Here is a 20,142-nt window from a genome sequence, read left to right as displayed (position 1 = left end):
AGCAGAAGTTTGTCTTGTGGAGTGATATAAAAATGATTTGAATGTAAAGAAATCCATGTGTCATGAGAGGTAACCGCATGCTGGATAGACTGCGAGAAAAGCAAGGAAACTTGTGATTGACCTAGAATTAACCAATTATTAAACTAAATAATTAAACTAAATGTACATACCGGTGATAGTATAACCAAACACAAAAGCAAGTTACATTCATTTCCAAGGATATCCATACATGTGTGCTCATGAATTAGTTGGAGAACTAATCAGTAAATCTATATATCTGCTGGGATTATTATTTATCATATATTAGACTGTGTGCAAAAAGCCATAAACCGGATATTTTCCACTCTTCTTTTTTCGTTCATAATTACTTTTTTCCAGGCTTCTACATCTTCGCCTCGAAGGCGTTCTCTCTAATGCCTACACTTCCCAGAATGCCGCTTGGGCCCCGCCTTTTTCCTCCGCACACCGCTCTCGTCGAGTTTCTGTTTTGCTGTGATTTCACTCCTGCTTCTCTCAGCTATGTGATTTGGACACTCCTCGCCCTGCACCAGCACCACTCGTCCTCTTCATCGCCACCACCAGCGACAGCACCCGGCTCGGTTTGGCCGCTGTCAGTCGTCGGTGTTCGGGGGTGGAGGATGTCCGCTGGCTCCACCGGGCCACTGTTGGCTAGGAACGGTCTATAGCGCAGCCTCCTCTGGAAAAAACGGAGGTTTTTTGGTGTTGTTGTTTTAAAGTCGTGCTCGGGCTGTTTTTGTCGTTGACAGGCAAACGCTAAAGCCGGGCCCTCTCTTTTAAACACGGGGCTGCACTGCTGTGAAAGTGTGCCTCGTCAGGCTAAATGGATATGTGTGCCGTGCCAGGCTAAGGCGGGGACGGATCGGAGATGCCCTCTGGCTAGCAACGCTAACTTTCAGTGGACCGTAGCTAGGTCGCAGAAGCACTGATTTCTTAGCGTTTTGGCCGACACAACATAGCCTTACAGGCGTGCTTTGTTTTTAAGACACTCACAAGTTTGTAGTTAGTAACGAAAAAAACTGCGACTATCAAAAGGAAGTAAAAATGATTAAATAGCGGTAACTCGAAGCGGTTTTCTTCCACTCAAAGCTTGACGTGAAACTAGCCTAGCCGTGCTTGTCAACTGGACAACAACAAATGCCTTCTTCTCATTCACGGGCACAACAGACTGTGGGGACCGTTCAGCACTGACACACTCCTTCTTCGTGTATGTTTAAGGACTACCTGTTAACTTGACTCCTTTTCTTTCTTTCTTTTTAATTAACAAATGCTAGCAGGTGGTTTTGGGCGAGCATGGGAACTAACTAACCAGTTAGCGCGCAAGGAAAGGTGTGTGCATTAAGACATTTCGGGTTCACTCAAGGTGTTTGGCACCTGCTTAACCACTTAAGTTGCATCGAGGACAAGGCAGCAGCAGCCCAGTCTGTTTACCATGGAGGGAAATGCACAACAGCAGAAACCGACTCCTCTAACTCGGGAACTGACGAGAGTATTTACCAGCTACAACAAGCACTCCGTACAGCTGAAGAAAAACCTAAAGGAGACTAATGCTTTCTTCCGGGAAATACGGCAAAACTACAGCAATGCTTGTGCATCGACCATGAGCTCGGCTTCAGCTTCTCTGGAGGCAGGTAGGTTTGAACACCACCTGGAAATACATCAGTACTGCACCCACATGTTTGCATGTTTAAAGCACCCACAGCCGGGGTTACACCTAAGCATGCAGAAGGGAAGTAAAAAGAAAAGGCTAACTGCTGCTACTGCCAATTGATTATTGCACTAGCGGGCAGGTTGGGAGCTAAATCCATTCATTTGGGTCAAAGAAAACTAAAGGGATTAACCCCCCCTCTGGAAAACATGTGCAGAATAAGTGCACCAAATATGCTGAGAATTATGCACTGGCTGCTTGAGTCATTTCTGATTAGATTGAAGTTACGGGTCATAGATTTCTTTATATATATATATATATATATATATATATATATATATATATATATATATTATATTACTCGCCATTACATTTGTGTGTCCGAAACTATGAGCACTGTCAGCAGCATCATTTCATCACATAATTATCATCAGATAATTCAGATATCTGTTTCTGTGAAATAAACAGACTAGACTTGATAATCATCTTCAGGAATTGCATACAGAGAGGGTCAGAGTCTGTTCTCCTCCTCCTCCTCCTCTCCGTGTTGAATGTTCAAAGATAACTGAAGGTTAGCCATAATCAACAGAAAAAAGACGATAACAAAATGCTGCCAAGTGCATGTCTTCACCTGCCAGAGTAGATTCATCTTGGAAATGTCCTGGGTATATATACCTGCTCTCTCTGTGTGTGTGTGATTGTGTGTGTGTGTGTGTGTGTGTGTGTGTGTGTTGGGGGTCGGGGGTCCTGTACTGGTATGTACATTTCTGTGTAGACGTCCTTGCGTTATTGCGTCATGTTAGGTCAATAAGCGCAGGTTAGAAGTGCAGTAAAGCCACTGTAGTGTTAGAAAGTAATGCAGTGGTATGTGACTATAAAGGGGCGGCTGTTGCAGCTATGCGCTGTCTTCGTTATGTAAGTGTTTTAGACTGTGACTCAGCATCATTGGGGATTATATCAGAGCCCCGCAATGATCAAAATGAATCGATTCTTCTGTTTGCACTTCATACCTTAGGGGGAAAAAAAATAATCCCAAAAAAATAATATTTGATCAAGAGTGGTTCATTGTCTCTGCTGTGGAATATAATGTCCTGTATTCTTGGAGTTGTGCTAAAATACCAAGAATAATATAGATGTAATAATCTGAGTGTCCCATCTTTGACAGTGCTGACTAGGGGTGGGAGAAGACTTTAGTACAATAGTATATTGTATTGCTTCTTTATGTGATATGTTATTGATAAGGGTGCACATGAGCCAATATGAAGGTTATGAATGATGTGTAAAGATAACCTGTTATTCTTATTAATGTTTCATAAAAATAATTTTAAAAAAATCCCATATTTATCTTATATGTACTGTGGTGCATTACCTCACTTCATTCTTTAAACTGTATTAGTGCTTCCTCTTTTTTCAAGCCAGCTTTCTCCTGATTGGCTGAGTCTTGCAAACAGAAGGTTTGAAAAACAATAATGGTGGGAAGACTGTTCACAACAACAGCTGGGTATCTCTGATGACTGCATTAGTGATATCCAAGTACTTGTAGGATACGATACCCTACAAGTACTTGAATATCAAATACTTTAAAGGTATCCAGGACACCTTTAAAGTATTTGTGCCCAGTTTTCTTTCTACTAATTTTACAGATACAACACCACCTTTTAATTCTGATTAGTTTGTCAGGACAGTGGAAAATCTTTAACCATAATGCCATATCTATACTGGAAATAGCCCAGGAAAGCATGCAGTAAAAATTAGCTGTACTGTGATTAAAACCGGTTAGGAACAGTTTCATTAATAGAAGCGAAATTATGAGTGCTCCACACTACCCCGGCGCACGCATGTGCAGTAATAAATAACAAACAGGATAAATGGATGCAAACTGGAGGAATATATACAAAACAGTAGAAAGGTACACATTAGAGGACAAAATGCTTGGAAGTAGTGCAAAGGACTTGGTGTGAGGATCGAGTCCATGTGTGAGCAGCCTTAAATAGCATTGCCACCAATTTGAAGTTCAATCTCAGCATCAGTTAAATCTTATTTTGGATGATAGTTAAAGGCCTCTTAGTCATTGTATTCAATCACAATGAACAGTTGAAGGGTTCCTCCGAACTTCTAGTAGACACGGGCATTGTGAGGAGAGTGGCAGATATCATTAATGGCAGCCTCCATGTTTCAAACTCCACATCATAATGCTAGCAGTACTAGCTCTTACAGACTCAGCTGAATCTTCACTTATTTTCATTGGATTATTTCAAAGTTATTTATGGGGTCAAAAAGAAACAAGACAGGAAATATCCAACACTGCCAAAGTGACATTAATACTGTTTACAGGCTTTTATCCGTGCAGCTATTGTAGAATGAGCTGAATGAGATTTCCTTTATCTAACCAGAGACTGTTTAACGTGTGGACGTATCTTCTGTGTTGGGAAAAATTAAGCTAATGGGGCTGTTATGCTCGTAACATCGCCTGTGTTGCACACCCATTTTGATGTCACGTCATGTGTCATGCAAAACAATCTTTGTGATGCTTTGGTTGGTCATGTGCCTCTTGATTTTTGTAAACTGGTGTGTGTTGTTTTTTAGCACCATTTTCATGATATTCCAGCACAGAAGCTCACAGATATACAGAGGGACATGTTGGAACAGTTTGAAAACTTGAGTTTGTGCAAAAAACCTTTGACAGAGTCTTTCTGTTTTCCAGTTTTCTCCTCCTATAGCAGTGTTTATGTGATGATATTGTCTGAGTGGCGACACCTATCCTTCAGGAGAATCCTGCAGTGGCTCCCTGCACTGTAATGGCGGGTAAAAATACAAGCGACTATGAGACGAGGTTGTGACCACTGCGGCGGGTATACTTGGGGCTTGATGAGAAAGTGCCTTAAACCTGCGTTCTGTCTAAGGGCCACCAGATTGCGATAGCTGCTGTTGGGGGGGGAAAGGACGTCTGGTCCTATAGAAGTCTAAGGGAAAATGGCTTACTGTGTTTCCCCCTGTAAACACATATTAATGACAAGTGGTTAGTCAATTAAAAATCATTTAAATTTTTATTTTATCCAAGTTGGAAATTAAAACGCAAATCTTAAAGCTTCAAAACAGGGTTTCTGAACCCAGTGGATGACATCATGCTAGTTACATCCATGTTTTTATACTTTCTATGAATCTAAGATGACTGTAACATCTAACAAATGGTAGGTAAAGTCGAGATGTCTAAGTGATTGGATTTTTTAAAGGGATGCCGATAGCAATATTTAGTGATAGATAAGATTTTCTTACAGTTACACGAAACAAACACAAAAAGTCAGGTATTACTTGTTTATTGTTATTTGCCTTTTTAATGCTAGGGAATTGGGGAACAGCTTCTCTTTTAACAACATTCAGCTCTTCATTCTGCCTTTGAAAGCAAAACCAGTGCAAAATCCGTGCACAACACAATCTCATGGTGTTTTTTAGATGTAAAAAACCCCCACCATAAATGTTTGCTCAAACACACAGCCAGTTTAATTTACAAGAGTCACCACTTTGACTTCTTGGTTTGATGCGTATCAAACAAGGGTAAAGTGAATGCAGGTTAATAGGACTAGAGCAAAGTGATTTACCCATTACAGTGGCTGTCATGTCACATTAATTTTTCGCTGGCTAAACATTCAAAAACGCTGTGAGGAGGAGGTGAAACACAGATAGCATGCTGATGCTGACACCTGTAGTGCCGACCAAGAGTTTCTAAACAGCTTACTGAGTCGAAGTGTTTGTTCTACTATACTGATGTGGTTTTAGATAACATGTCCTCCTCATGTTGTCCAGGTCAGCTGAGCTGCATCTCATTCCCTGCTCACGAAGAAGAGTTCCTACGCAACAATGTGGGTGCTGCCCCCTACATCGTTGTGCTGGGCCAGAACTGCACTGCTCGCTACCAGCTGGTCAACAGCCTTCTAGGGGAGAAGCTGCTGCCACTGGGCGGTGAGGCTGGAGAGCCTTGTGAAGGAGTCCAGGGCACTGTCTGCAAGAGGAGGAAACTTTGTTTCACCCATGGGAGACAGACACGGCTCAGCTTGGCACTGCCTGGCCAGTATGAGCTGGTGCACCAGTTGGCGGCTAATTGTGGTCGCTGGGATACGGTTCCCAGGGAGGACTTGGAGATCCATGAGGAATGTGAAGACCCAGCCCACAGGCTAGCAGAACTGGAAATCACTCTCCATCACTCGCTGCTTCAGGTAGGCTTGAAACATGTGCAGATGTCGTGAATTAACTCTGTTTAACAGTAGAGAGGTTTTGCTTTGCTTTGCTAGCAATAAGTAAGACTCATTCCTGTGTTGGTGTTGGTGGTGTTGTACTCTGACAGGGTTCTCCTTTGTCAACATTTTTTTAATAAATATTGTAAAGAGAATTTCAAGGCACAACCAAGGTGCACATTTCCTCGAGCGGTGACCTCCAGCCCGTGGTGGGGAGTGTGCAACTAGGTGTGAAGTGTCTTTGAAGAGAATGAGCTGTTTAAATCTGAGGCCATGTCCCTCAGACAGAAAAGTGTGGCGTTCCCTCTCTGGGCCAGGAAGGAGTTTGAACGAAGGAGTGAGAGTTGAGCATAAAAAGCTGTTGATTTATAGGTTTATCCACGTTCTTGCCCTCAGTGATCGCTACGATTGTGGATAAAGACTGAATTAGTAAGATTGGAGATAGAAGCACGGATAATGAGTTTGTTCTGAATGGTGTTTGGGTTGAGCCATTCATGAAAGGCTTAGAGTAGAGCTGATACTAGTGTTAATTGAATGGAGCCATTGTTGGTGGTTCACGGATATGATTAGGAGGCCTGCTAGGTGAGCTCAGGAGCATAAGTGACAGATGGCTGGATCAATTTTTTTTTACCCTCATAATTTAAATATGTAGTGTGACATGAATCCCTTTATGTGAGATTGGTGCCATATATGTGCTTCCCATTGATGTACGGTACACTATTGCACACAAAACTTCTGTTGTTGTTTTTTTTAAAGTAATTTGAAGTGAAAACTATTGATCAATGCAGTCGTGTTTACTATTCCTTTTACAGAAAAAGCAAACTAGGATAGTAAGAATATCCTGAGACGTTTTGTCAATGAAGTTTTTCTTGAGGAGCGTTTTGATTTTATGGTCAACCCACAACGGCTGATGTTTCAGACATTTAACTGGCCAATTCTGTTCCGTCTGTTATCAGCAGAGTGGATTTAAGCTGTTCTGCCGTTATCAGTTAGACTTTAACACAATAAACTGGCATTAGGTAATGCAACGCGCTTTTTATACCCGTGTGGTTACTTGTTTAATGGAATCAATATAACAATAAACATAATCATTAGGGCTCTGCGATATGACCAAAATCTCATATCCCGATATAAGAATTCTATCGTCCCGATAATGATATAAATCACAAAACATTTTCTGTAAATTCTGTGAATCTCGACTTGCGGGAAGTGTTTCCAGCTGCGCGTCATGTAGCTGGAGTCCAGTGTTTTAACCGATGCATGAAACGATACATTTTTAGACATAAGTTGTAACGGCCGCCGTTTCTTTGTGAGTATTTATCACACAGCGTGCTGCGGGGAAAAGCCTGTTCTAACGTTTGAGTCTAAGGTTTATTTTTTAGAACCTGACGGCTCTTTTTTGCTTTTCATCTGTAAATATTCTGCATACTCTTTCACGTGATTCAGTTTATTTTGAAAAGTCTCAACAGGATCTTGAGCTTTATTGTGAAAGATTTATGTGGAAAATAAACAAGCGGAAACGCGGTGGTTTTACCGTCGTTGTTGCTAACGACAATGCATAAAAACAGGCGCTTGTCCGTCTTTATTGTGGTTATATAAAATATAAGAGAAAGAGAGAAAGAAGAAATTATTATAGCCACTACAGTGACCATCAAACGATGAAAAAATATTGCTCTAAACAGTTTATTTTGCAACACCACGAAACAAAAGATAGCGTAAAATGAAACGATAGACGTTTTTATATCGTCATCCGATATATATCGTTATATCGAACAGCCCTAATAATCATCGTCATAATTTACAACCTTTGATAAACAAACGTGCTTTCTTTCAAGAACCATTTGACCCCAAAGCTTCGAGCAGTTGTGTAGTTATTGTTGTAAAGTTCATTAGGGTGAAGGCAGGTGATTTTGTCTGATTCTTAATTGAAAAGGTTTTGGTGAATCTGGTGTGAGCAGATTTATGGAAAATCATGATCATAGTGTATTGTTACACGTTATAGACTTCTATTAGAACATGATATACCGGGTGGGCCACTTATATGGATACACCGTAATAAAATGGGAATGGTTGGTGATATTAAAGACCTGTTTGTGGCACATTAGTATATTTGAGGGGGCAAACTACTCAACATGGGTGGTGACCATGGTGGCCATTTAGAAGTTGGCCATCTTGGATACAACTTTTGTTTTTTCAATAGGAAGAGGGCCATGTGACACATCAAACTTATTGGTAATGTCGCAAGAAAAACAGTGGTGTGCTTGGTTTCAATGTAACTTTATTCTTTCATGAGTTATTTACACGTTTCTGACCACTTATAAAATGTGTTCAATGTGCTGCCCATTATGTTGGATTGTCAATGCAACCCTCTTCTCCCACTTTTCACACACTGATAGCAACACCGCAGGAGAAATGCCAGCACAGGCATCCAGTATCTGTAGCTTCAGGTGCTGCACATCTCGTATCTTCACACCATAGACAATTGCCTTCAGATGACCCCAAAGATAAAAGTCTAAGGGGGTCAGATCAGGAGACCTTGGGGGCCATTCAACTGGCCCACGACGACGAATCCACTTTCCAGGAAACTGTTCATCTAGGAATGCTCGGACCTGGCACCCATAATGTGGTAGTGCACCATCTTGCTGGAAAAACTCAGGGAACGTGCCAGCTTCAGTGCATAAAGAGGGAAACACATCATCATGTAGCAATTTCAAATATCCAGTGGCCTTGAGGTTTCCATTGATGGACCCACTATCGTTGTACCCCATATATCACACCAAACCATCACTTTTGTTGTTCCAACAGTCTTGGAGGGATCCATCCAATGTGGATTAGTGTCAGGTCAATAGCGGTGGTTTTGTTTGTTAACTTCACCATTCACATAAAAGTTTGCCTCATCACTGAACAAAATCTTCTGCGTGAACTGAGGGTCCTGTTCCAATTTTTGTTTTGCCCATTCTGCAAATTCTGTGCGCCGATCTGGGTCATCCTCGTTGAGATGCTGCAGTAGCTGGAGTTTGTAAGGGTGCCATTTGTAAGTAGCTAATATCCGCGCAAGGGATGTTCGACTAATGCCACTCTCCAGTGACATGCGGCGAGTGCTACGCTGTGGGCTCTTGCTGAATGAAGCTAGGACAGCCACTGATGTTTCTTCATTAGTGACAGTTTTCTTGCGTCCACATTTTGGCAAATCCAGCACTGAACCAGTTTCACGAAACTTAGCAAGTAGTTTGCTAACTGTAACATGGTCTCGTAGGGTGTCTTGCATTGAAATCTGCTGCAATGACCCGGTTACTGCGTTCACCAGATATCAACACAATTTCGATCCGCTCCTCACGTGTTAACCTCTTTGACATGTCAATGGCTGTGAACAAAGAGAAACTTGTAAATAACTCATGAAAGAATAAAGTTACGTTGAAACCAAGCACACCATTGTTTTTCTTGTGACATTACCAATGAGTTTGATGTGTCACATGGCCCTCTTCCTATTGAAAAAACAAAAGTTGTATCCAAGATGGCCGACTTCTAAATGGCCACCATGGTCACCACCCATCTTGAGGAGTTTGCCCCCTCACATATACTAATGTGCCACAAACAGGACTTTAATATCACCAACCATTCCCATGTTTTTATGGTGTATCCATATAAATGACCCACCCTGTAGTGTGAAAATGAAATTACACTTGACTGGCTTGACTTCGATCGGGTTTGCAGGCAGAACTCTCTTGAGCTCCTGCCACAGCATTTCAGTCAGGTTGGGTTCGCCCATTGCAACACCTTGAGTCTTTTCTTTTTCAGCCATTCTGGGATAGTTTAGCTGCTGTGTTTGGGGTCATTATCCTGTTGACCAACCCTGTTGATCCATATTTTAGATCAAGCTTTAGCTATTGGATAGATGGCCTCCAGTTTGGCTTTAGAGTACGTATACAGAGGAGTTCATGGTTGACTCAACACTTGCAGGGTGTCAGGGTCCTGTGATTGCAAAACAAGCCCAAATCATCACCCCTCCACCACCGTGCTGACACTTGTTATAAGGTGTTCAGGCAAATATACTGTGTTTGGGTTTTTTCCTAACATGGTTCTGTGTATCATATCCAAATATCTCAGTTTTGGTCATTGTTCCAGAAGTCTTGTGATTTGTTTGGATTCAACTTTTGCAAACATAAGTCGTTAAAGAAAAAAGCCTTTCTTCTGGTTACCCTTCCAAACAAGCCACACTTGTTCAGTCTTTTTCTAATTGCACTATCATGAACTTTAACATTTAACATGGTCACTGAGGCCTGTAGCGTCTGAGATTGTAGCTCTTGGATTTCTTGCAATATCTCTGAGCATTGCGCAGTTTGACCTTGGGGTGAATTTGCTGGAATGACCGCTACTGGGATTATTGGGAGCTGTCTTTAACATTTTACACTTGTGAATTATCTTTCTCAACCTTTGGAAATGGCCTTAAACCCCTTGGATTGATGGGCAGGAAGAGTTGCTTCTCTAAGATCATCGCTAATGTCTTTCCTTCCTGGCATTAACACAAACCCAAATGCTCCAGACTTATTAACTGCCAGAACTTCATCTTTTATAGAGGTGCTAACACTTGTTGTTGATCAGTTAGTCAAGTGTATTTCATTATCAGCACCTGGCTGATGCTGACCCTGGAAAATAGGAATTTAGCATTTTTGTTTAGTTTTTGTTTAAAGTAATAATGATACAGCGTAATACTTTTGTAATATTTAGTTTTTGTTCATATCAGGTTTTTATTTAAAAGAACTTAGAGCCGGTAAAGATAACGTTTTTGGTTTAATTTTTCATCATGTGGAAAAATGATGAAACAGTGCCTTGATTACGGTTTATTTCAGTCGTGAAATGTATTTAAAAAAAATTCAGTGTGTACTTATATTTTGTGAGCTGATATTTATTGTTCTCCATTTTTTTTTTCCCTTCATGGATCGATTTATTCTTTTCATCATTGTCTCCTGCTTGAATTAGCTTTGCTCACGTGGCTTAGCTCATAAACAGATTACTGAGCAGAGCTGATTATTTCTTGTGCTGTTCGTTTTTTCACTTTGATTTGTGCTGTTGTTTAGGCATGCAGTGTTTCACCTCCGTTTTTCACACACGCTCTGCGGTCGTGTGACCAGAAAATCACAGCATCTTGAGAAAATTAAATGATTTGGTTTGGTCTGTGAATTGTAGTCATTTCTTATCATGCGTGGCACATGGAAAGGCCTCCCAAAGGATCCCAGATCTCCAGAAACTAGGCCTGGCTTTTCCAGCCCACCCGCCCAACCCCCTTACGTAATGCTACTGGTCTGGTGTGATTCACATGACTAGGTCATGTAAAAAACAGATCTCAAACCCTTTGGTGTGGTACAATTGCCATGGTTACAGTTGAGATCTGGGACACTGGGTGTTCATATCACTAGGAAAAATATTTTGTTGTGTTTTGTTTTGTTTTCAAAGGCATAGATTAGCATTTGATGTTGGCTGTGCTAATAAAAGAAGATCCATTAAAAACTTTTCTTTAAAAAAGCCAATAGTGTTCGGGTTTATAAGCACACATCAGAATATGCGTGTGGGAGAAAAACACAACAGACAGAGATAAATCCAATCGTGTTCATTTGTAAGTACCAAATTAAAATTAATTTAGCGGCAGTTTAGTATTTTACAGATTAATGTCTGAAGGAAAAACCTCGATACTGAAAACAAAGGCGGTTGTTTCAAATCTCCATTTACTTTCATGTGTGACTGGAGGGCATGAGATGTGCCTTATTGTGACCTTAGAAGCTGAAATAGCTGACATATTTTTCAGCAACGATTCAGATTCTTTGAAAAAATTAAAGACAGAAGGACCAGTGTGATCTTGTACTGTATGCATTTGATTAACTACACTTGAAGAAAATGAAATCCACTTTCTTCAAACCAGACAACTAAAGCAGCCCAGTGCTTTATGTCTCTGCTGAACGAAGAGCAGAGAATAAGAAATAAATGGAGGCACAGAATCTCTCTGCTGGCTGTGGCATTCACACACTCCTGCCATAGAGGAGGCCAGCAGATGAGAGCCCAGTTGCTAATTGGCCCTCACTTCATCCTGGGGTATTTACGCATGCCTCCTGCTTCAACTTAACTGCAGTCTAACCATGTTGACATATGAGGGTGCTAATCTACCACCATGTTTCTAAAAATTCTTTTGAGGTATATAATCCAATATGTTTACTGCCACACTTCTGCAGACTCTTACAAACAACTGTGATTTTGCCAGTCACCCTTAAAATATGCATTTAGAAGTTTATAATTACTTTATATGATTGTTTCTCTTTGCTGTGTTTCTTTGTAGAAGCCCAGTCTAACGTGGGCTTTGAAGTCGTATTAAACCTGAACAGTAACATCTAAATACGCTTCAGGCTTCCTCTTGAAGGGTTGTTGTTGAAAACAGGCTCCATTAAGGCAATTCAAACATTGTATTGATTTTGATTGGTTGCGACCAAATGTTTGCAGGCTATCTTTGTTCCAAAGAGACTGCTCAGACGGCCTCGCTGCTTGTTTCTTGGAGACAGGACTGACTGTCTCCTTTGTGTAGCTGTTGGTCATTTCTGCCTCTTTCCCCCCTCTGGCTCTTTTTTTTCTTCCTCCACCCCGTCACAGTCTCTCCTTCTATTTTTGTAAATGTCGTAAATTATTAAGGGTTAAGAAAATCTTTTTGCATTAATTTTTTTTCTGCCCTGTCACAGCCATTCCCAAGACCACTACAAATATTTATGTGCCATGATGTATTCAGAATTAGAAACGGTCTGTGACATGTTGTTTCTTTCCCAGAGGGAAAGCTCTTTGAACATCTTGTTGCATGAATTGTAGATTGTCTTTAACAGGAGTTTGTAGTGCTGGTATTTGAGGTCATAAGGTTAATGGCCGAGTTAGAGCCTGACTAATAGCAGTCCATTGGTTAATGATCGGGAATTAACCAATTACAGATTGGTATCGGTGTATTTGCCTTTTGATTTGCACCAATATGGAAGCTTGTACTTGCTGCCAAACCTAATGCAGAAAAACAGGCTTGGACAGTTTGCAGTGCGGCTTCAGCTTTTGTTCACAGTTCTCTATTAGCAGGGCACATATCACAGCCGAGCAGTAGGCAAGGGTTCAAATATTTGGTGAGAGTAGCTCTTTAGTTTGTTTTGTACACTGGGTTTTAGCAACCAATCGTGTTTAAGCAGGCATTTTGTTACATGTTGAGAAAAAGATGAATTCCAGTTGCCAAAATGCAATCTCGAAGTCATCATCATCTGATAGTGTTTTATTAGCTCTTTAATGTTTATCTGCATTTGTAAACTAGCCAGTGCACAGCACCGCATCTTGGTTTATGCTTGCGGAAAGGAGCATGCGCAAAAAGTGATGCCACGTCAGCTGAAGTGCTGGTGTGCCACTACACTTTGGTGTTATTGCAATGTGCACATGACACCGCAGGTTGAAGACATAAATGTAAGCCACGCCTGCCACGGCTGTAATAGCTTGGAAAAAACTTTTGAAAAAAGAAAACATTTAAATCTATGCCCTACACCAGCTCCCATGAGACACCTACAGTGGGGTAAATAATCATTTGATTCCCTGCTTACAAAGGGTTGCATTGATGTCAGAGAACCCTGATTTTAGTTTCATCTGACCACATCACTTTCTCTCAAGCCTTCTCTGAATCTAGATGTTCACTGGAAAGCTTAAACTGGGCCTGTACATCTGCCTTCTTGAGCAGTAAGACCCTGTGGGTCCATTACAGCATGATGTGTTATCATTACTGTTCTTGGTGACTGTGGTCCCATCTGCCTTCAGATTATTTACAAGCTGCTCGTGTGTGGTTTTGGACTTTTCCCATGACCATACTCACCCCATGAGGCAAGGGTTTGACGTTGTTTGACCTATGATTTTGCCCATGATGGTGGAGATGTTTAAATAGAGGAAACTGATCCGATGGACAGGTGCGTCTTATATACATAATGAGTTGAGATCATGAGTATATATAATTGATTGACTGTAATCTGCGGGCCACATAGCGAGACAGCCAATCAGTGGTATCCAGAAGTCTGGCTGTAAGGGGATTTACTTTACTTATTTACTAATAGTCACTGTGTTTATCAGCCTTTTGTTTGGTGCCGAGCAGAGATTGAATGAAGGTCTTATCTGAAGTTTTTTTTCCCCTGATATTGTTGAGTTTTTGTTTCACACATGGGAAATTGTACATATTTTATTACATGTACAATAAATAAAGTAACTCTGTTTTCTGTCCTTATTAGTTTTAATTAAATGACGCCAGTTTCGTCAGATATTTGTGAAATAAACCCGGCGTCATCCTTTTAGTAGTTTTTGTATTGCTAGATTTCACTAAAATTTTAATTTTTATTTAATTTGATTGAATTGTCTGTTTTCTAAAAAGATGAACACATTGCCTGTAATGATGTCTGCATAAACATTTGGTTTTAATAAGCGTCACATTGTTTTGTTTTTGTTTTGTTTTCCCTCGTCAGGAAGCAAAGGTCATGGTGGTGCCTTGCCCAAGTGTCCAGCCCATAGAAGAAGCTCTGGAAGACTGCACTCGCAATGTGATCCCAGTCATACTCTATGCCATCAAACAGGACTCCCTCAGCTCAGAACAGGTGGCACAGCTCCGGAAGGTCAAAGAGATCCTCTCCTTTCCCATCTGTTTTGTCCGTTTGCCTGACAGCGTTCCAGCAGCGTCCCCAGAATGTGGCCGCCACACAGAGAAAGAGAAGAGCCCTCTTCACAAGCAGCTACTGTCACTTGGCTTTCTCAATAGCCCGACAGGAAACTGTTCCTGTGGCACCCCAACGCAGATGCCCACACCGGGCTCCAAGCCCCAGAGCATGTTGGGTGAATCTTTCGAAAGACTGCATCGGTTACTGGTGCCGTTTGCTCGCCAGGTGCTTCAAAATCAGCAGGTGGAAGCTGCCAGCCTTCTAAATGGACTTCACTGTCGGTGTCTAGATCTTTTTATCAACCAGGTCAGACAATGATGTTTCCTACTACTGTTCGTCTTTATTCATATGTTTGTATGTATTGCTCTACTGCTTCACAGTAGACAATCACTTGATGATTTGCTTGGTCACAGTGGGGGTCCAAACAGACCTTTGTCCTTTGTGCCTCACTTTCCTGCAGGCCTTTGACATGCAGAGGGACCTGCAGATAACACCACGCAGGCTGGAGTACACCCGCGAGAAAGAGGGTGAACTCTTCAACTCCCTTATGGCCATTGCTAACCGCAAACAGGAAGAGATGAAGGAGATGATAGTGGAGACACTCACCAGCATGAAAGAGCAGTTACTGGAGGATGCTGCCAACCTGGAGTTTACAGGTGAGCAGATAAGCACCGGTGCTAATAGACAGGCGTAGGATCTTTCATACTATAAGGGAAATGCCATCTGGACCTGTTTGTAAATGGTGAAATGCACAAAAGATGCTACACAGATTACATCAAAGTATCTTAGTAATCTGATTGCCTTGTTTGTGTCTAAACAGATTTTCAGATGTGATCAAATAAACTTCTGGCAGATGTTATTTAGCCTTGAAAAAGTATAAGGAAAACCACAACTAATGTTTTTATTGTTAATAGTAATGATGATGATGATGATGATAATAATAATGTTTTGCACCTCACCTCATCTGTAGTCTTTCTGTGTACGTCTGCACACACAATGTGCAAGGTTGCTGTTTGAATGAGCATCGCAGAGGATGTGTTTTAACCTTAGCAGTACTGCGGTTTCCATGTTTGGTGTTTGTGGCTAGCATAGATGAGCTGTTGATTTCTGTGGTTTTTGGTAATTTGACTCTGTGGCTGTTAGATGTCACCAAGCAAGATAAGGTTTTCTGTTTCTGAGGAAAAACTTAAAATATTTAATTGTGACTAATTAACATTAATATATCATTAATAGAGCCCCAGTATTTCTATTTGTGATTTGTATAAATGGAATATGTTTACGTTTCCATCTACAGGAGCCTGTTGTTGGGTTTTTGTTTGTGTGTTTTTTGTTTTTATTTATTTTAATATTTTTTTGAGGAGGGCGTATGGGTGTTGTTCGAGATTAATTTAATCACCCTGATAATATTTTTGGCTGAACACTGGCACACGTGCATGCACGGTGTTCATTAGTTAAATTAATTAATTAGGTAAGTTAAACTCATTATTCCTCTGATTAGATGGTGCCATCCATCCATTTGTTTTTTCCCCAATTATCCAGTTCAGAGTTTCTGGGGGAATGTCCACTTTGTAAGGTATATTATGTTAGGAGCAGATTGGACCCCCTCGCCCCAACTTCGGCATTCAGAGCAGAATTAATCCTTCAATGCAAAAATTCAACAAGGTGCTAAAATGTTCCTCAGAGATTTTGGTCTGTACTGAAGTGATGGCATCACACAGTTGCTGCAGATTTGTTAGCTGTGCATCCATGATGTGAATCCCCCATTCCAAAACACCCCAAAGGTGCTCTATTGAATGAGATCTGGTACTTGTGGAGGCCACTGGAGTACAGTGAAACCAGTTTGAGATGATTTGGACTTTGCAACATGTTGTGCATTCTCTGTAAACAATAGAGATGGTTAAGTGGGAAAATCCCAGCAAGTCAGCAGTTTCTGAAATACTTAAACCAGCTTGACTGACACCCAAAATCAGTCAGGCGAGTTTCAGTTTCACCTTTGTTCACGTTCTGATGCTCCTTTTAAACTTTAGCAGGTCGCCTTGACTGTGTCTGCGTACTTAAATGCATTGGGTTACTGCCATCTGATTGGCTGATTAGAAATTTGTATTGAACAGGTATACATACATGGCCAGTGAGTGTATCATTGTTTACAGCCTACAAAGCCAGACTGTGCATAGTCTTTAGATACTTACATAGATCTAAGCAGATGTAACCAAGCCATCTGTGCTTCACAATCTGCCCCCAAAGTTTGGCACTGTCTGACTCAACATATTCAGAAAGAAAAGGCAGTCATTGGCTGTTGCTTTTGCTCCGGGTATGTTCGAGAAACAACTTCTCTTGGTTATCTGGAAAACATTGAGTAATACTCCGTGCAGGTGTTTTAACACTGAACCATTTCTTTTTCTTTTTTTCCCTTTTTAGTCATCCATTAATCAGGAAATCAGCAACGTGCACTTTTTCCATCCATAACCTTATCATCAGTGTTGCAACATAAATAGATTTTTCTCCTCTGGAGAAAGATAGTAGAGATCATTGTTGAAACTACAGTAAGTCTGACACAATGCTTTGTACACAAAGGAGAAGAAGACCTGTTGGAAGCAGAATTATAACAAAATTATATTGACAAGTTTGCAAACGCTATTGTGCCAATGTCAACCCTTTATTTTAATTACTTCAATTTAAAAAATCCAGCTTGGCTCTGGAGCACTCAGTGTCAGTTCATCAAATTAAAAAAAAATAATTCAAAAATGTATTGAGTTTATCAAGAAATTACAGAGAAGAAAGTTTGGACAGTATATTAACTGAAACTTTCTCTTTCTAAAAAGAAAAAAAAATAATTTGAATTTGGTATGTGGTGTTGTACGTCGGGACTATTGCACTGATGTTGAATTTTTGTATATATATATATATATATATATATATATATATATATATATATATATATATATTTTTTTTTTTTTCATTTTAAAGCTTTAATATCTGTGATTTGGGCTGTTTTTAAACAAGCATGAAGAATTAAGTTCCTTGTTTATGCAGTTTCTACAGGCCTTCAAATCTGCTGCCAGATAATGAACATCAAAATATTTTAAGGACTTCATTCATCGTTCTATTTTAACTTAAACTACACTCTTGAGAGTCCATATTCATAAAATCATAGTATCAGGTAGTTACTATAAAAATGAAGTTTAACTAGTTTTTTAGCTAATAGAATTCAGAACCTTTTTTTCCCGCTCCTACAGCACAATTAATGAGTGATAAATGAAATGTGTGTTAGAGTTTGGAACCTTTTTTTTCACCTTTCATCCAAAAACGTGGGTGTGATAGAAAAGTGTCAATAGTCTTCAGAGTGTTTATTAACATTTCATTAACATTTTTATTAGAAATGGTGTTTTAAAATGTGTTTACATTTATTAATATTAGTGATGATCAGTAAAAGGCAAAATGTATAATATATATAATAATTTTTCAAGAATTTCTTTTTAATGCTGGATGATGATTAAAGTGTATGATCGCTGCTCGTCATCTTTGTTGGCTCAAACCCTGGAGAGTCAATCTGCCTCCAAACAGCATGAAGAGTACCTGTGAGGTAGTTTGCATCCCTCTGGGGGTGATTATTTTTCTTGTAGGAAGCGTTGTTAAGTTTGTTCTTGTGGAGAAACGTGATTTTCAACAAGTAGTCTTCGCAAAAACCGATGCAGTCATATAAAGTTGATCCTCCAGTACACATGTTGAGCATCAAATGAAAATCCAGTGACATCAGTTATTCAATATTTATTTGTCCTTATTGTTTACATGTACCACACGTTAACATGACAAACGGTTTTCTTTTACGTCAAATAGACGTCATCGTGACAACAAATGGAGAGCCTGTTACGTCAAAAGAGATAAAATCCTGCATCAACCAGATCCAGGAGCTGATAGTGGCCAGTTTGAATCAGGCTGTGGCGAATAAGCTCATCAGCTCCGTGGATTATCTGAGGGAGAGCTTTGTAGGAACTCTGGAGCGATGCCTCGACAGTCTGGAGAAGTCCAACTTTGATTCTTCTGTTCACAATATCACTTCTAATCATCTCAAACAGGTGGGTGAGAAATGAGGCTAATGTAACATGTTTGTGTCAAGAAATGTAAGGTGTGAACACTAATCGCATATAAAAATGTCAGAAGTATTTCATTAAAGCTTAAAGGGGAAACTTTACTGAAGGGCCAACAGGAACAATGGTCTTTTCCACTGCAGAAAGAAAGTATCTCCTGTTGGGTTGTGGACTTCTGAGGGCCTCTAAAGAAACAGGAATTAAACCTAAAACCATCACAGTTTTAAAAGCTCATTTTCAGAAGCACAACAAAGATGTGTGACGTCCGGTGTCTCTGGTTTGCTTCTCTCTTCTTTTATATCACTGTTTTTACCCCTCAGCCTTTACTGTTGTTATGTGGGCGAGCGGGGTTAATGCGATGGTGACGTAGGATTTTGAATTTATACCACAGATGTGTATACTAGGATGTGTCTTTTATGTTTTCTCAGTTCAAATGTTTGAAATGTTTTCTATGTTCTATTGTGAATAAAATATGAGTTTGAGATCTGCAAATCATTCTGTTTTTAATATTAATTAAATAATTAATATTAATAATAATATACACAGCACCTCAATTCTTTTGGAATTGGGTTTGTGGTTTTGGTTAAGATGCACTCTTTTGTTGACTTTATCTTTTGTAGAGCGCCCGTCTAACAATTTAACAGTTTAATTCTAATATTCTTGTCTTTGATTGCGTCTGACAGATACAGTTATTCATACTTTGTGCTGTGTTGTTGAACGGTGTCACTGTCAAAGCTGTTGTGCTGTTACATCACCACATTAGGTGAGTGGATGTTACACAGTGGAACAGAGCAGCCTGTTCTGTGAACTTGTGCCTGATTGAGTTCCTGAAGTGGAAAAGTGGTTTTTTCACATGTTATTCGAGATGTTTGGGTTTTTTTGTTTTGTTTTTTACACAAAAGTAGAATAATGAGCCCTTATTAGTCATGCTAGAGGCTTTTTAGACTCACAGATTGTCTTAAAATTTTGGTTTTGTGCTAACTCTTTTCTCACCTGTCACAGCTGTTAAATGCTGCCTATCACGTAGAGGTCACCTTTCATTCTGGATCTTCTGTCACGAGACTCGTTTGGGAGCAAATCAAACAGGTCGGTGTCTCAAACATTCACACAAATCATTTTTAAAGTACACGGACTTCTGATGAGATGGCTATGTTTTTCCCTTTTGATATGAGTCTCTTCGTCTTCCTTGCAGATAATCCACCGGATAACGTTTGTTAACCCTCCTGCCATCACTCCAGAGTGGAAGCGCAAAGTGGCCCAGGATGCCATCGAAAGTCTCAGCGCTGCCAAACTGGCCCGAAGTATCTGCTCGCAGTTCAGGACCCGGCTCAACAGCTCCCACGAGGCTTTCGCGGCATCTCTGCGTCAGGTTAAAACCTTCTCTTTTGCTTTAGCTGCACTTTTTTTTTCCTATTCCTACAAATACTTTCCCCTGTATGATCTTAAATATACGTAAAAAA

General features: G+C 40.3%; 1 protein-coding gene across 1 annotated transcript in view; it reads left to right on the top strand.

The window, feature by feature from the left end:
• Nucleotides 1–421: 421 nt before the first annotated feature.
• dstyk (dual serine/threonine and tyrosine protein kinase) overlaps nucleotides 422–20,142 on the top strand; it is a 28,426-nt gene continuing 8,705 nt past the window's right edge. Inside the window, exons 1-7 of the mRNA XM_085158606.1 lie at nucleotides 422–1,649; nucleotides 5,471–5,880; nucleotides 14,406–14,900; nucleotides 15,055–15,250; nucleotides 18,432–18,670; nucleotides 19,685–19,768; nucleotides 19,875–20,051. Of these exons, the coding sequence (XP_085014732.1) occupies nucleotides 1,451–1,649; nucleotides 5,471–5,880; nucleotides 14,406–14,900; nucleotides 15,055–15,250; nucleotides 18,432–18,670; nucleotides 19,685–19,768; nucleotides 19,875–20,051 (1,800 nt within the window). The 5' untranslated portion in view covers nucleotides 422–1,450. The remainder of the gene's footprint in view (nucleotides 1,650–5,470; nucleotides 5,881–14,405; nucleotides 14,901–15,054; nucleotides 15,251–18,431; nucleotides 18,671–19,684; nucleotides 19,769–19,874; nucleotides 20,052–20,142) is intronic.

Source organism: Neolamprologus multifasciatus, chromosome 5 (genome assembly GCF_963576455.1).
Source record: "Neolamprologus multifasciatus chromosome 5, fNeoMul1.2, whole genome shotgun sequence".
In the NCBI taxonomy this organism is placed as follows: domain Eukaryota; kingdom Metazoa; phylum Chordata; class Actinopteri; order Cichliformes; family Cichlidae; genus Neolamprologus; species Neolamprologus multifasciatus.
Note: the sequence above shows the minus strand (reverse complement) of the source record. Positions and strands in the feature narration are given on the sequence as shown.